The 17,617-nt window shown below is 39.9% G+C and overlaps 1 protein-coding gene and 1 pseudogene across 5 annotated transcripts in view; one reads left to right on the top strand and one right to left on the bottom strand.

Annotated features, from left to right (window-relative positions):
• NHSL1 (NHS like 1) overlaps positions 1–17,617 on the bottom strand; it is a 107,044-nt gene that overhangs the window by 24,990 nt on the left and 64,437 nt on the right. For 4 of the 5 annotated variants that reach the window (XM_047101591.1, XM_047101593.1, XM_047101594.1 and 1 more), the window contains exon 3: positions 14,360–14,487. The exons of the other annotated variant lie outside the window; for it this stretch is intronic. In XM_047101591.1, the coding sequence (XP_046957547.1) occupies positions 14,360–14,487 (128 nt within the window). The remainder of the gene's footprint in view (positions 1–14,359; positions 14,488–17,617) is intronic. 5 annotated transcript variants of the gene reach the window in all.
• Positions 11,523–12,079, top strand: LOC124528174 (60S ribosomal protein L17-like; annotated as a pseudogene).

Raw genomic sequence — 17,617 nt, 5'->3', positions numbered from 1 at the left:
TACTTTAAAAAAGAAAAAATATCTTAGTAAAAAAAAGAAAGAAAGCAAAATCATGAATTGACAAGTTCATGATTTTTTCTTTTATTGCAAAAAGACTACCAATAATAAAGGTGTTGTGGAAATAGATAATATAAAATAAATCATAATGAAACATCTCTATTTTTGACTTTATATTCTCAATACGTAAAAATGTAAAATGATACGGTAGTTTCTTCTCCACCTAAGTTAAATTGTGAAAAGACGTTTGTAATTAAACTGACAAATAAATATACTCGATTTATAATGAGCATATGTTACCGACATCTGATAATGATATTAAATTACATCGGATTATGATATTAGATCACACCATATCCATTTCACATTTGATCCAATTCTGCTTAAATGGTTACAACACCTATCAATGGTTCCAACTCCTACCTATCCTTGAAAGATAAACAAGGGAATGTTTGAGTCAGCAGTGGCAGCGAAGCCACAGTGATATAAATAATTTCCAGCCTTTTTGCACTTGTACCACGCTGGTTACATATGACTTATAATACATATTCTCTACCCTTAAGATGCAGATTCCCCCTGCCCCCCAGGCACACACACAAGTAAATTAAAACTAACTGTATATGAGAATTTCATGACAGTTCGCATAAAGGTCTCATGTCGATGACTGAATCTCAACGTTGCCAATTAGAAGGTTACTCCAATTTTCTGATACACACACAGAAATAATTTCTCAGGTAATCTTGAAATACAGCACACACTGTCGAGCCTACAGGAAGCAAATCCTAACGAAACCAGTTTAACAGAAAAGTAAAGCTACAGCTTGATGAAGAATAAATAGCACGGTGACATCCTGCAGGGAGGGTTCCCTTTTCCATGTGACACCTGCCAAGGGAGATGGTGAAGCACCGTTCCACAGTCTGTGTGCATCTCAGTGGTGCCCAACAGCCCTAGTAACCTACTTTTCTTTTAGCTGACTGACGGCGTCAGAATCGATAACTATCACAAAGAGAAAGTACTTGAGTTTAGCCTGGTTGCCGTGGGATGACCGCCAGGGAGAGCTCCAGTACGACAACTTTCAAAGGTAATCTGTTATAAAGGGCTCTCTTCATTTGTGAGACAATTTCCCAAGCATGGCAGAGAATAAAGTTCTATGCAAATGTGACTATTACACAGTGCTACAACTAAGGAAAGATAAAAACCAGGACGGTTTGACTTCCAGAACGATCGCACTCCTATCCTTCCTAGGATTTATAAATCCAGCAGGGGCGCAGGGAACCACCTCCTGCATCTCAACAGCCGAACACATCATGATTACTCCATTAAGATGGACACTGTAGGGGCGCCTGGGTGGCGCAGTCGGTTAAGCGTCCGACTTCAGCCAGGTCACGATCTCGCGGTCCGGGAGTTCGAGCCCCGCGTCGGGCTCTGGGCTGATGGCTCAGAGCCTGGAGCCTGTTTCCGATTCTGTGTCTCCCTCTCTCTCTGCCCCTCCCCCGTTCATGCTCTGTCTCTCTCTGTCCCAAAAATAAATAAACGTTGAAAAAAAAAAAATTAAATAAAAAAAAAAAAGATGAACACTGTAATCCTCTGGATTATGTTAGCCTCTTACCTGGCCTCCACATTTCTGCCTATTGTGCCCACCCTCCCGCTCCAAGTCTACGTCTCAACACAGAGGCGTGAGGCATCCTTTTAAAATTTAAGTCAGATCGTGTTGCTCCTCTGTTCAAACCCCCCAACATCCTTACCATGACCGACAAGACCCTACATGATCTGCAAAGGGCTCACCACTCCCTCTGACCTCATCTCCTACTATTCAGTCCCTTATTTCACTCTAGCCACTCCATCCTTTCCGTGTAGTCTCTTGTACATATCATGCACGCTTCTGCCTCAGGGCCTTTGCACTTGCTGCTCCCGTTGCCTGACATGCTCTTCCCTTAGACATCCACACCATCTTTTTCTTCATGTGTTTATTCAAGAGTCTCCTTCTTGTTGAGGTCTTACCTGTTGAGCATACCTCAAATTTCAACTCCTCCCTAATATTTTATATCTCCCTTCACTGCTTTTTCTCTTTAGTACATATCAATAGTATACATATATTTTAGATATTTACCTTGTTTTCTCTCCCATGAGAAAGTAAGTTCCAGGAAGCTTTAAATCAGAATTTCATAGAGAACTATTTCAGGATTTTAGCTAAAAAAGGGTCACCATTTATTTACTGGCTGCTACATGCCTTGCTCTGGGTTATAGACTTTATAGAAATTGGCACCTCATTTAATATTTATAGCATTAGCTTCATTTTATAAATAAGGAAATAGAACAAAGTAATTTTACTTTTGGGACGTTCACAAGTGGACAACTGGGATTAGAACCCGGACTTGACCCCAGAGTCTCTGCTGTTTAACAGTGTTAAAATAACAACTTGGCAATATTTGCAATAAGTTACTAGGTTGTCTGATCTAAAGATAAAACCTCCATTTATATCTCTTCTTCAAGAACAAACCTTTTAAAAATCTAGAAAAGCCACCGCAGTGTGGTGCAGTGGAAGAAGCACTAAACCCTGGAGTAAAACACTAAGTACCAGCATCCTGGCTCTTGTCATTTACAAGCTATAGGTTTTGAGCAACTCAACTCCCTCTGTTGAGAACAGAACAACTCAAATAGCTTCACCATGCTTCATATTAATGGACTGCCTCAATACAGAGTGAATTACTTTTTTCAAACATGGAGTGTAAAGTTGCCTTGCTTTCGGACCTTAAATGCAATTTTTAAACCTGTCCGTTGATCAGTAACGTTCCCTGATACCCCATACCCTGATCCCAGAAGGAATGAAGAGTCACAAATGAAAGGAGAAACGACAATTCCTTGTGCCAGATTACTTAATTTAGAAAGGGAAATCACTGGCCACGCCAGCAGTTGTTGTGTAGATTTGGGATGCTTCAGACCTGCATTTCAGAGACTCCTGGGTCCTGTCTGGAAGCCAGACAAGCTCCCACCAGATGGACAGTGGAGCCTGAAACATGGTCTCTTGGGCAGGTGGCCAAGTTATCAAAAAGTGAGCTTAAATGTGAATCACAGATTAGCCCAGGCTTTTTCCTTTTTAATCTGCTATGCTCCTAGCAATTAAAAAATGTAATTATAATCAGAGCTAAATTTAGCATTCATTTAGCAATTATTACATGAAAATGAATGTAGAACAGATGAAGCTATATAGAGTATTATTATTATTTTTTAAATTTTTTAATGTTTATTTATTTTTGAAAGATAGACAAAGCATAAGCAGGGCAGGGGCAGACAGAGAGGGAGACACAGAATCCAAAGCAGGTTCCAGACTCTGAGCCACAGGGCTTGAACTCATGAACTGTGAGATCATGACCTGAGCCAAAGTCAGATGTTTAACCGATTGAGCCACCCAGGCGCCCTTATGTAGAGCATTAGTTAAAAGAATACTAACATACACGCCACTCCTTTTTGCAGGACATTGACTCTGTCTTTGATGTTGGGTTTTTTTTTGTTTGTTTTGTTTTGTTTTGTTTCCCAGAAGGAAATCTGTCTTGGGTTGACTCTTGGTTTTCCAGATCATAGATGGCTTCATAAGGTGTCGAAACTTCCGCAGCCTTTTTTGCCTATATGTGCTTCTTCTACTTTCAATATACTTAGACACAAAAGATCCTGACTTATTTCTGTTCTCTCCTAACCCCTCCCCGCCAACCCCAGGCTCAACAACAACAAAAAAAGCAGGGGCAGCGGAAATGGATCCATACGGAAGCACAGTTCTTGGCCCATCTAGCGGCTCCCTGATGGCCAGATGGTGGTGTCTATATCCACAATATTAAATAGCTTCAACTGTTCTTTCTCTCCCCATCAGCATATTAGTCCTTTTACCACAAAGCCAGCCCCTTTGTCCTTATTACATGTTGGATTAAAATATTGTGGACTGAAACTAATATTGTGGACTGCATATTAAGGATCTTTTCCTTAAAAGAATGGAAAATACTTAAGACCTTAAATCAGTTTCAACTGATATAGTACTTCTTACTTATAATCTTTTCATTTTAATAAATGATATATACAAAATATATAACATAATGAGTATTTCAGAACTTACCACCCAACCCGTGACTTATATAAACTATTACCAATAACTGCATCTACCTCAGTGCTCCTCCCCGCTTTCCCCAAGATAACCACTGTCCTGAATTGTGTGTTAATTATCCCTTACTTTTTGTTATATATGTACCAATATATGTAACTTACATGTTTACTGACTTTTATAAAAATGGTTCATTCTCGGTGTTGTGTTATTTACTTATGTTTCTAAGACACATCCATGTTTCTGTGTGAGCCAACAATTCATTCATTTTACTGGGTATACATTCCATTCCAATACGTATTTATTTATTCACTCGTTTACTAATGTAAAAGACTGCTTCACTTTCGAGGGTGCCGAAGGTGTTCACTACCATGATTGTGGTGATGGGCTCACGTGTGTACACATATATCAAAACTTACTAAATTGTATAATTTAAATATGTGTATTTTATGTAAATTACATCTCAAAAACACTGTTTTAAAACCGAGATTTCAGTTTCAGTATTTTAAAACTATGTGATCTTACGCAAGCGATATAGTCTCTCCAAAATGCAGTTTCCTCATCTGTGTTATGGGTACAATCCAAGCTACTTTGCATGGTTGCAATAAGTATTAAATAGATTCACATATAGCACGGAGCCTAGTCTCTGGCTCCTGAACTTTTCCACATGTTGGGAGATACAGAGGTATACGGATAGCAACAAGACAGGAATGCTGTGTCCCCATGTAAAGGGGAAGGCAGATATGAATGGAGCCTTATTCCAGTTTAATGGGGTGTTTGCAACAAGAGACACTGGAACGATTTACTGGTTTGAATGCATAAAGGTCTGGAAAAGTGACAGTCCCCAGGCTTCCCATTCCTGCTTGCAAGATACAAAGTAACCAAGGTGTCCCAAACTGGGAAGCACTGAACACAAGGAGCTAGCATAGACTCCTCTGGGTTTCCACTGTGCCCTGGAATTACTCACAGAGACCCAATACAAATGACTGCACTAGAGTCATCTAGGCCATGGTTTCTAGACCATAAACCATCCTAGGCCAGGCAGTATGTCTGTATACTGAGACGAAGTGGTACTTAAGTGGTTTTTGAAACAATGGTATGAGTGAATGAATGAATAGCAGACAAGTCAACAGTGGAATGAAAAATGCCAACAACAGGCATAATAAGAAGGCATTTGGGGAGTGTAGTAATCTCCCCCTTTTGTTTCACCAACACGGTGCAAGGAAGAGAAATGGAGTATAAAGCAGAGGCCCTACATCCGCGTCCTCCCTGATGCATTTTAGCCATGTGGTCTTGGGAAAGCGATTTCATAATTCTGAGTCTTGGTTTCCAGATCATCAAAATGATAGCAATGAGGGGCGCCTGGGTGGCTCAGTCAGTTAAGCGTCGGCTCTTGACTTCAGCTCAGGTCACGATCTCACAGTCTGTGAGTTTGAGCCCCACATCGGGCTCTGTGCTGACTGCACACAAAGCCTGCTTGGGGATTCTCTCTCTCTCTCCCTCCCTCTCTCTCTCTGCCCATCCCCTGCTCATGTGCTCTGTTCTCTGTCAAAATAAAGAAATAAACTTAAGAAAAATGATAGTAATGATTATTAAAATACTTCTTCCATTGGAGTTCCTGTGGGAAATGAGATATAACTTGAAAAAGTCTGGCAAGTGTTCTAAAGTAAAGTTAGTGCTAGTATGACCTCTAGTAGTTCTATTTAGAGATAACCAACAAAGACACAACAATGGGAAGTTTGTCAGTAGTTGCTGAAACCTCTCAAATTTGTTGCTTCAGGCAGGAAATTCTTTGCGGAAAGTCTATAATAAAAGACTTAGGGGGAGTGGGAGAGTGGCCAAATTTCATTGTCCGTGGAGTCCTTTTCTTTGTAGTCTGGTTTGAAAACTCAAGCAGTTTAGCAATACTGAACTAGCCATTATTTGAGCATATTCTATGTGCCAGGCACCAAGTGAAGACTTGCATAAACATTAATTCCTTTCAACCTCACCACATCCCTCCCCAAGGAAGGTAAGGTGGCTGTGTAACTTATGATCAAAACCAGAACTCCTCTGAAAGTGAAAGGGGGTGCTATTAATAATTACGCAGGACAGCAGCTGTAACACAGGACTGTCCTGAGCAAACCAGAACATGGGGCTTCTAACTCTTTACAGCGAGGAAACCGAAGCTCATGGAGAGAAGCAATTTACCCAAAACCACTCAGCTTCAACAGGTGGACAGGCTGCCCCAAACCGGCGATCTCAAGCATCATGTTATATAAGCCTCCGATATGTGCAATTACAGAGCAAGTCTACTATCCCTTTTGTCTTTTCAAAGTCCTCCTTCAATTGAAGTATCTCTCATCAATGAGGACTAAAACAGAACCTGAGATGCTAGTTCAAAGAATAACAGGAAATAGAAAATTTCAGGTTACATCAGTACCATAAAAGCCAACCTTTTATTGCCATAATCCCAGTCTAATTTACGTGTTTGGGAGTTAATTTTATATAAGAGATTGAGCAACTCATAACTGACATCCTTTCTGCTGAGACAATGGGGCCTCTATGAATGTTTCCCTGATTCAGTGAACATATCATCAAACATAACCTCCAACAATGGCAGTTGGGGAGATGCCCTATCAACTCACTGGAAATATTTTGGCACCCATAACTGAACTTCCTGCGAATACCTGAAAAACCTGTTTGGTAGTACCTGGTACACACTGAAAACCGAAAGAACACACACACACACACACACACACACACACACACACACACAAAAGGCTGCGACTAGCATAATACTAAAGCACTGACTTATTCTCTGATTTCACGGTTGGAAAAAAAAGGTGTTCTGTGAGATTTCTAAAGCCCTTTGCAGACAGCATTTCTCTCATGCAAGTTTATATATAACATGTATCATTGGAAATAGTTATTTTTCTTGCTACACTTTGAAAGATACACGTGGAGATAATTAGCAAAATACCATTCCTCATACCATAAACAGGAGTCTTGCTTCGTAAACATGTTTGGCATTAGGATAATTATTCTAGAACAATTCTCTAGAATAAACACCCAGAACAGATGTCCCCTAGGTTCTTCTAATGTATGTCTTTTACCTTATCAGCAGCTCTCCTTTTAGGAGCGTGCTTCTATCCTAAGCACATAATAGATGCTTCCTATTGCTGAATGCAAATCAGATGCTTTTCATTCTGTGTACCTCTTTCCAGGTCAGAGCATTTGTAGTCTAAGCGTTTGTTAACTTCTGTGTAGTCCACTGCTCTCCTCACCATACCCCAACTCCTACCACTTACCTAGAAAATACAAAGTAAAGGCTTTCCCCAGCATTTTCCCTCAAATTTGACCTCTACATACTCTGTATCTAAAATAACCCCAACTGTTAAAATGACTTTTAAGAGCATGCATTGCACTTAAGGGTCTTGGCCTTAACACGGAGACCATAAACTGCTGGCTTGGAGCCCCTTTTATAGTTACTGAACTCCCACCTGATTTCAAATGTCAACTTGATCACGTACTAAATCCCATGAAGATTTAGGTAGACTTCTGGTCTCTATAGTCTATGTTTAATATTCTGTCCTGCTGGCCTGTACATTCAGATTCCACACTGAGCAATTCCTGACTCTTTTTAGTACCTGGTGAGGCGAGTAGTTCTCCTTCCTCATTGCTCCTCTAGGTTACAGCTTTCCCAGCTATGACCCTTAGATCCTCTCTGGTCCTTCCCTTTCTCTGTCCATCCCCCAAATCCCTCTTAAACTAAAACGAAACTAAACCACTCAACATCTTATTGGTGTTGTGTTAATTCTATAAATTAACTTGGGCAGAAATGACAGCTTTCTGATATGGAGTCGTCTCATCTAAGAGCATAAGAGAGAGAGAGAGAGCCAGTGCGCAAGAGCAGGAGAGAGAGGCAGAGGGAGAGACAGAGAGAATCCCAAGCAGGCCCCGCACTCAGTGTGGAGCTGACATGGGGCTGGATCCCACCACCCTGGGATCGTGACCTGAGCTGAAATCCAGGGTCAGATACTCAATCGACTGAGCCATCCAGGCACCCCGTCTGCCATTACAACTTTAAATAGATTTTTCCTATTATATCTTGTAATTTGCTTTTGTAGATATGAAAAGTATTGGTTTCCATACATCAACATCATACCTTTCTATGTCATTGAAGTTTACTGTTGATAGCAGTTTCAAATTTTTATTTTCCTGGAGTCACCAAGTATACAAACATATCATGTACAAAGAATGATAATTTAATCTCAGTCTTCCCTTATTTCTGAGCCTCTTACCCTACAACTTTTCGAATTGTTTTGGCCAGTTCTTCCCATACAATATAATAATAGTGACAAGTGAATGTCCTGTCTTACGTCTCATTCTAAGAAGAATGGCCCATGGAATAGCATGTTGGCTTTGGTGACAAGGCAGATACATTTTAAGGTATGAGTATCTACTTGTTTCTATATTATGGAGTGTTTCTTATCAAGAATGGATGTTGAATTGTTTCAAATACCTTGTCACTATCTATGGTTTTGATCCGATCGTTCTCTTCAAATCTATTAATATATTAACATGTGATTAGATTAACTGATACTGAAAATCCTTGCATTCCTATTGGGATAAATCCAGGTTCATTTTTAAACATCTGTCTTGTAACGAGTTGTTAAATTATGTTTCCTAACATTCTACTGTGACTTCTAATGATAATATTCATGAGTGGGACTGGCCAGCTGATTTTCCACTTTGTGTGGTCTTTGTTAGGTTTGATCTCAGGGTAAATCTAATTCGTTTAAAAAAAAAAATCACACCATATCCTTCTTTTTTTTTTTGCTCTGAGAAAGTTTCAAGCATTGGATTTACTTACTCTTTCTATTTTCTTTTCCTTTTGTTTCAAGTTTTTATTTAAATTCTAGTTCGTTAACATATAGTATAATCTCGGTTTCAGGAGTAGAATTTAGTGATTCATCACTTATATATAACACCCAGTGCTGGTCACAAGTGCCCTCCTTAATACCCATCACCCATTTAGCCCATCTCCTGCCCATCTCCCTTCCAGCAACCCTCAGTTTGTTTTCTAAAAGTAAGAGTCTCTTATGGTTTGCCTCCCTCTCCTTTGTCCCCCTTTCCCTACCTACTTACTCTTTAAAAGCTTTAGTGGAACCCTCTCTATGAAACCATCTGAACTTGATGCTTTTTGTAATTTGGTTCAATTTTTTCTTTTAAATGAGCTTAATTTTTCCACCCAGTTTTATCGAGATATAATCAACATAAAACATTGTGTAAGTTTAAGGCGTATAATGTGATAATTTGTTACATGTATATACTGCTAAATGATTGCCACAATAAGACTAGTAAACACATCTATTACCTCACACAGTTACCATTGATTTTGTCAACCTGGTGTGAATTTTTGACAAAATTTCTCTATTTTTTCAAATCAGAAATCAGTCTGTTAAAATACTCCCTCTCTAGAAGTTCTAGAGTCAGGTTTGATATATTATATAAATTAGAAAATCAGTTTCAACATTATCTCAACATCTTCCATCTAACACAAGATGGTACATACAACTTTTGTTCCTAATCATAAAGTCGTCTGCTTAAAAATGTTAGTGACTTCCATAGGGCACCAGGGTGGCTCATCCGATTCAGCGTTCAACTCTTCACTTCTGCTCAGGTTGTGATCTCATGATTCGTGGGATTGAGCTCTGCATCGGGTTCAAACATGGAGCCTGGTTGGTATTCTCCCTTTCTTTCTCCCTTTCTCTCTCTCTCTCTCCCATTCCCCCTCACAATAAATAAACATTAAAAAAAATATGTTAGTGATTTCCTATTAGCTATGCAATAAAACCTAACTCCATCACTTACCATGGCTCCCCTGTCATCCCACCTCAGCCTCCTTCCACCACTACTCCTGTTAACATTCTTGGTGAACTGAGTATCCACAGAGCGGATCCATCCCTCATCAGTCTTTCACGACCTCACCTCCAACGTGCCCCAATGACCCAGTCTCAGAAACATGCCCTGGACTTCATCATCGCATAACATCGGATATGGGATTTTAGTAGGGGCTCTATAATTGATAAATCTATAGTATTTACTGAAGGTGTAAAGAGAATAAAAGCAGCAAGAATGTGCCCAACATTTTTGGCTTCAGCATCTGGTAGAACGGAGTTATACGGTTTACCGAGGTGGGGAAAACTATGAGAGGAATAGGTAGGGATGTGAGAATGAACATTTTGGGATTTGGATTAGGTTTGAGATGCCCATAAGATGGACAGTAAGCAGCTAAATGCATGGGTCTGGACTGGTGATAGAAATTTAGGAAACTTCAGTGTCTGGAATTTAAGGCCATGGGTCTCAGTGGGATCACCCAAGGATTAAGCCTGCTTCAGAGGAGCAGAGTCAAACCAATGTTTAGATATATGGAATAGCATCCAACCATGACTGAGAAGCACTGGCTAGTGAGGGAGGAGGAAAACCAGGAATGTGTGGTCTCATGGAAGCCAAGTATAGAAAGTACTTGAAGAAGGACAGTAAACTATGTCAAACACTACTGAGAGGCTGAATCGGAGGGGGGCTGAAAACTAACTATTAGATTTGGGCAAGATAGACGTGATGAACAGACTTAACAAGACTGATTTCAGTAGCGTGCTAGGGATAAAAGTTTATTTGGAGGGGGTTCAGAGGAGATTGTGGAAAAGGCAGTGTTGACCGCAAATCTAGACAGTTCTTTGGAGGAGTTCTATTCTAAAGAAGACCTGGAAGATATGGCAGAATTTGGAGGGGGGTGAAAGGTCAAAGGAGGGCTTCTTCAAGATGAAAGACAAGGTAGTTTGTTCATATAATGAAGAGTTCTTATGCAATAAAGAGAGAGAATGGATTAGGGCAAAGAGAAAGGGGCAAATTGCAGGGATGAAGTTCTTGAGAAGTTGGCCTTAATCGTTCCACTGAAAAAATACTGAGTGTTGACTGCATGCCATGCCCTAATCTAAGCACCTGGGTGCAAACAGGGCAGAAAAGAAGCAAGGACTGTGCACTCATTGCAATGGCAGGAAAGGGTGAGTAGGTATAGGCATAGATGCAAGCCGTTCAATAGGTTTGGTTGTGAAAGGATATGCCTTCGGACTGCTCCCCCCACCCCCCCTTCACCCCACAGCGCAGTAGATATCACAGATGGTATCTGAGAGTAAAACAGAAAACATGGTGTTTGGAGATTTGAGAAATATAATTTGGGCAGTGGGAGAGTGAACTGATGAGCTCATATGTTAGGACTGCTGGCACTTTAGGTCCGAGGTTAGGCATTTATAGCACAAGCAGCCAGTAAAACCTGGTGTTTTCCTCTAGCCTTGTTTAGTGAGCCAGGCTTTAAGCGCAGAGCAGAGGTAGAGCGGGATTCAAATGGGATTGGGCTCTTCCCGTAAGCGGCCTGAGGTGATCTCTGAAAATGGTTCACTATTCCCTTGACCCGGAAAACCCGACAAAATCATGCAAATCAAGAGGCTCAAATCTTCGCGTTCACTTTAAGAACACACGGGAAACTGCCCAGGCCATCAAGGGTATGCATATCCGAAAAGCCACCAAGTATCTGAAAGACGTCACTTTGCAGAAGCAATGTGTGCCATTCCAACACTACAATGGTGGAGCTGGTAGGTGTGCCCAAGGCCAAACAGTGGGGCTGGACACAGGGTCGGTGGCCCAAAAAGAGTGCTGAATTTTTACTGCACGTGCTTAAAAATGCAGAGAGTAATGCTGAACGTAAGGGTTTAGATGTAGATTCTCTGGTCATTGAGCACATCCAGGTGAACAAAGCCCCCAAAATGTGGTGTAGAACTTACAGGGCTCATGGTCGGATTAACCCATACATGAGCTCTCCCTGCCACATTGAGATGATCCTTACTGAAAAAGAGCAGATTGTTCCTAAACCAGAAGAGGAGCCTGCACAGAAGAAAAAAGATATCCCAGAAGAAACTGAAGAAACAAAAACTTATGGCCCGGGAGTAAACTCTGCATGAAATACATGCAAATAAAAGTAAAAACAGGAAAAAAAAACAAAACAACAACAACAACAACAAAAAAAAAACAAATGGGATTGGGATGTCTTCAGGAAAGTGACAGGAGAGAGGGACCATCAGAGTTCCAAGTATGCACAAAGAAGTGAATATAATTGTGGGTCCTGTCATCTAAGATGGGGAAAGATAACTGAGGCTGTGAAGAGGGTAATTTCTCACGGGGTCAAATAATTTTTGAAATGGGATTCTAGAGGGATCAAGCTGGAAAGACAATAAACGAAATTATCCCTGACTCTTCTTTTTCTCCCAACTTCAGCAAATTCTATAGGATCCACTTTCAACATAAGCCTAGAATCTTCTCCGCTGCCACCCTGGTCCCAGCCCACATCAGCTATATCTTGCCAGGATTACTGCAATAGCCTACTGACTGACCATTCTACTTCCATTTTCAACTCCCCGCAGTCTTGCCTCCATATAGTAGCCAGATTGCATCAAATAGTAAATCAGACCACCCTACTTACCACCTCAGTTCCTCCAGTGCCTCCCCATCTTCCCCAAGAACAACAAATCCAAAGTTCTCACCACGGCCGGTCAGGTCCTTCCTATGTGATCTGGCCCTTGGTTGTTTCCCCAAAGTCATTATTACCTCTCTCCCCCTTGCCCACCGCAAGCCACTCTGGTATCTGGCTACTTCTTCCACAGGATTAACCACACTAGGGTCCCCAGGCCTTTGTACTTACTATCTCTTCTTCCCAGAAGCTCTTCCCAAAGATATTCCCATGTGGTGTTCCCACACTTCATTCTGAGATCTGCTCTAATGACACCCTCGGAGAGCCCCCTCTTGAAAACTCAATCTCAAATAGCAGCCCGTCACTCTCAAACTCTTACTACGAGTTTATTTTTCTTCATAATGTGCATCACCACTGTGTTATATTATACTTGTTTACTGCTGTTTCCCCACTGAGGAAAGGTAAGCCTGTGAGATGCTGGATATGTTAATCAACCCGATTGTGATGGCCATTTCACAAAGAAAACGGATGATTTAAATATGTACAATTTTATTTGTCAATTACAATTTCAATAAGGTTGAAAAATTAAATAAGAAGAGAACACAATCCTCACCATATAACTCATCTTTTGATTTCTATTTTCCTTATTCATATCAATGAGAAAAAAAAAAAACTTTAAAATTAAAAACCAGATCAATTTTGAGGTAGCTCCTTTTCCTACTACAGTATTTCCTAATACAGTATTGTGTATTTTGAGTCCCAGAGGACTAAGCTAATATGGGAACATACTTTTAAAGAGATAAGAAAAAATATTCTCAAATAAAAACCTGAGTTTTTATTAGAGGACTAAAAAATTATGGTAGTAAATTTCCCATTTTGATCAACTGTTATCCACCCTTTTCTCTGATGTTATTTATGTGGGGAAGAACAATAAATTTTGACTAATGTTCTCTAAACAGTAATGCATTTATGCATTGACCTAATTCTACCGAAATTTCTTAGATTAAAAAATGGTTTCTAAATCAACACGTGTCCATCAAGCTTTAAGTCCATAGTACTAAGTAAAATGAATTTAAAAAACCCATATGAGTCAAAATCTCTCTACATTTTTATCTGCTCATGGGGCATCTATTACTGAGAAAATATATTTGCCTTAAGTAGTTTGTACATACTACAAGATATGGCATGAGAAGAAAGGCGGCCAGGGTAACAAAGCATCTCCAAGTGAACTGACCAGTGCTATAATATTAAGTCAAAGTGCTGCTTCTGTTCAATCTTTCTGAGAAACACTGACTGCTTGTGAAACAGTGACTTTTGCCTGTTATACTTAGAGCTCTTGTTTTAGGATCTGAGTGGGTTCTTGGTCATGAGGAAAAAAACCCAAAAAACAAAAACAAGACCTTCAATTTTTCTACCCAAAAGAGAATATTCAAAATGCACAAATATACTGACTGATTGTGACCCTTTAATGAATTCCTTGAATCCTAACCTTACCTTTTTTTTTTTTTTTTTTAATTTTAGACCGACTGTGACTTGCGGAAAAGTTGCAATCATAGCGCTGAGAATTCCTGTGAACGCTTTACCCAGCTGCCCACAGTGTTAACATGCTAAATAATCATGGTACCTTGGTCAAAATTAAGAAATTGAGATACCATTATTAACTGAAACCCTATTTTATTCTGATTTCACCAGTGTTTCAACTTATGTCGTTTTTCTGTTCTGGGACCCAGTCCAGGTTCCCATGTGGAATTGGGAAGCCTTACCTTTTGATCTGTTTCTTCATCTTCGTTTTGATAATCATCGCAGAGGGGGTTGGTACTGGCTGCAAAGGTCGGCCCCTGGGAGTAGTACTGTGAACTTCGGTAGCCATCCCGCCTCAGCTTATCACATTCTGCAGAGGGTACAGGCCAGGGAAGGGGTGGGGGAGGAAGGGCGTAAAAAACCAGAATTTGTTTGCTTCTCTTTATTTACCTTTTCTAGCAATATTTTCCTAGGCGTAAGATTTCAAAATAATCATACTATTAATAATGAAAATGATGATCAAAACAACTAAGAGTTAGTAGATTACACACTACATATCATGTTCAAATGCTTTAATGGGATGATTACCTTTAGACTTCACAACAACCTTCTGAGTCAGGTTTAGAGTAATTAAATTATTTTCTCAGTAAATGTTATACAGATAAGCAATGGACTCAGAATATGAAACCAGGTTCTTAATTACTGTAATTGTTTATGCACGGCAGTGGATGATGCAACTGCTCATCAAAAAATACAAAACTTCAGGGCGCCTGGGTGGCTCAGTCGGTTAAGCGGCCGACTTCGGCTCAGGTCACAATCTCGCGGTCCGTGAGTTCGAGGCCCGCGTCGGGCTCTGTGCTGACCGCTCAGAGCCTGGAGCCTGTTTCAGAGTCTGTGTCTCCCTCTCTCTCTGCCCCTCCCCCGTTCATGCTCTGTCTCTCTCTGTCTCAAAAATAAATAAACGTTAAAAAAAAAAATTAAAAAAAAAAACAAAACTTCTCGCGCTATGCTTCTTATAGATTCCTCAGCTGGAAGGGACACGAGAAGTCACGGATTACAATGCCCTCATTTTATTTTTAGTTCTCAACCTAACTTTGATGCCAAACAGGCTATAATCATCGAGTGGAATTTAATGTGAAGCCGGGTGGTAGTCTGAGCCGTCTGCCAGACTACAGAGAAATACCTGGCACCAGCAAGTGGAAGGTAACCGGAAGCATGGCGCCCTGCTTCGCAGCAAGGCTGGGGCCGTCGGCTGCTCAGAGACCAGTGGTTCTCATCGAGGAGGGACCACTGTGCTAATTGTAATTACTCGGATCAGTGGGGGCAAGTGCAGCAAGAAAAGTATTAGTGGCTTTTTAAAGCCCCAAGAGATTTCTTAGTACCCAGCCAGCACCTTAGAGGAGGGTTTGCCTTGCAAAAGGGTTCACTCACCACAGGGTACCTTTAAATATCCGGCTCATAAAGGAGTGCGAAATGTGTTTGGTTTGGGAAGGGTTCCCCTTCGCACAGCATGACAAGACTGTGCACCTAATGGCACGGAAGTAAAGTAGGGCATCTTCAGAGTTCCTCTGTAACAACACTAGGATCTGTGATTCTTCTCAGACAGGAGATGACGAACGGTCACTTTAGTGAAAGGATAAAAATTCTCCAACCGGGAGGGGGAGAAAAAGATCCTTACTCTCCTCTGCTACTTCACAGTGGGAGTGAATAAAGTTTCCAACCCAGAACTGCTAATCAGATTTTTAAAAACCCCATGGAAATAGTCATGAGGATCTTTTAGGATGTCAAACCAACTTTAAAAATGCATTATGTAATCACAAGATAGCTGCTTCAGTTGCTTAGGAGCTAACTAATTTGTGGACTCGGCTTGCAACCACTCTTAATATGGAGTAAAAGGGAAACTTTTTTTAAAAAATTCTGAAACTTCCAGAATACAACTTATTTTTAATAAGGATTTATTCATATTAATCTCTTTTCAGTGAGAAATATTTTCACATTTTTTCCAACATTAATAAGTTTTCTAAAAAAAAAATGTAAACAGAATGGTCAGAATTCTACTTTCCTTCTACAGAGAGAATATTACATAAAGCGTGATTAGTGTTTTTCACTGTTCTGTGTAGTTTTGGGATTCTGTAAGTATTTGATTTGATTTTCTTTAATTAATTACCTTAAAGTTAGGAGAAAAAAGTAATAGTAGTTTTGCATTTCATTAACTTGTGTTGCAAATTAACTCTTCTGTTGTCCTATCAGCTGAAGTCTCCTAAGGATTCAGGGTGAACCTTGTGTAACAAACCAATAAAAACTGTTACCACTTTAGAGGAAACACACCTCAACATAAAATGGGCCATGTATGAAAAACCCACAGCTAGCATCATATTCAATGGCGAAGAACTGAGAGCTTTTCCTCTAAGATCAGGAACAAGACAAAGATGTCCACTTGTATTCAACATAGTACTGAAGGTCCTCGCCACAGCAGTCAAATAAGAAAAAGAAACAAAAGGCATCCAAGTTGGTAAGGAAGAAGTAAAACTTTCCCTGTTTGCAGACAACATGATACTATATACAGAAAGCCCTAAAGACTCCACCAAAAAACTACTAGAACTGATACATGCATTTAGTAAAGTCACATAATACAAAATTAATTACGGAAATCTGCTGCATTTCTATACACTAATAATGAAGTAGTAGAAAGAGAAATTAAGAAAACAATCTCATTGACAACTGTACCAAAAAAGAGTAAAATATCTAGAAATAAACTTACCAAGTTGGTGAAAGATCTGTACTCCAAAAACAATAGAACACTGATGAAAGAGACTGCAGATGACACAAATAAATGGAAAGATATTCCACAGTCATGGATTGGGATAACTAATATTGTTAAAAAGTCCATGTTACCCAAAGCAATCTACAGATTTAATTCATTTCCTTTCAAAACACCAACAGCACTTTCCACAGTAGAATAAATAATCCTAAAATTTGCATGGAACCACAATAGTCTCAGAAGAGCCAAAACAATCATAAAAAAGAAGAAGAAAACTGGAAGTATCACAATCCCAGATTTCAAGATATACTACAAAACTATAGTAATCAAACCAGTATCATTCTGGCACAAAAGCAGAATTATAGATCAAGGGAACAGGATATAGAGTCCAAAAATAAACTCATGCTTTTATGGTCAATTAATCCTTGGCAGAGGAGGCAAGAATATGCAATGGGAAAAAGACAGTCTCTTTAACAAATGGTGCTGGGAAAACTGGACAGCGACATGCAAAAGAATGAAACTAAACCACTTTCTTATACCATACATAAAAATAAACTCAAAATGGATTAAAGACCTAAATGTGAGACCTGAAACCATAAAATTCCCAGGAGAAAACTTAGGCTGCAATTCTTTACATCAGCCATAAAAACATTTTTCTAGACATGTCTGTCTCTTCTGGGAAGGGAAAAAAATGCAAAATTAAACTTTTGAGAGTACGTCAAAATAAAAAGCCTTTGCA

The sequence above is a fragment of the Lynx rufus genome, unplaced genomic scaffold (assembly GCF_022079265.1).
Source record: "Lynx rufus isolate CCGP_SWC_20201006 ecotype Redwood Valley unplaced genomic scaffold, mLynRuf1.p SCAF_6, whole genome shotgun sequence".
Classification (NCBI taxonomy): Eukaryota; Metazoa; Chordata; class Mammalia; order Carnivora; family Felidae; genus Lynx; species Lynx rufus.
This window is presented reverse-complemented; position numbering and strand designations above follow the sequence as displayed.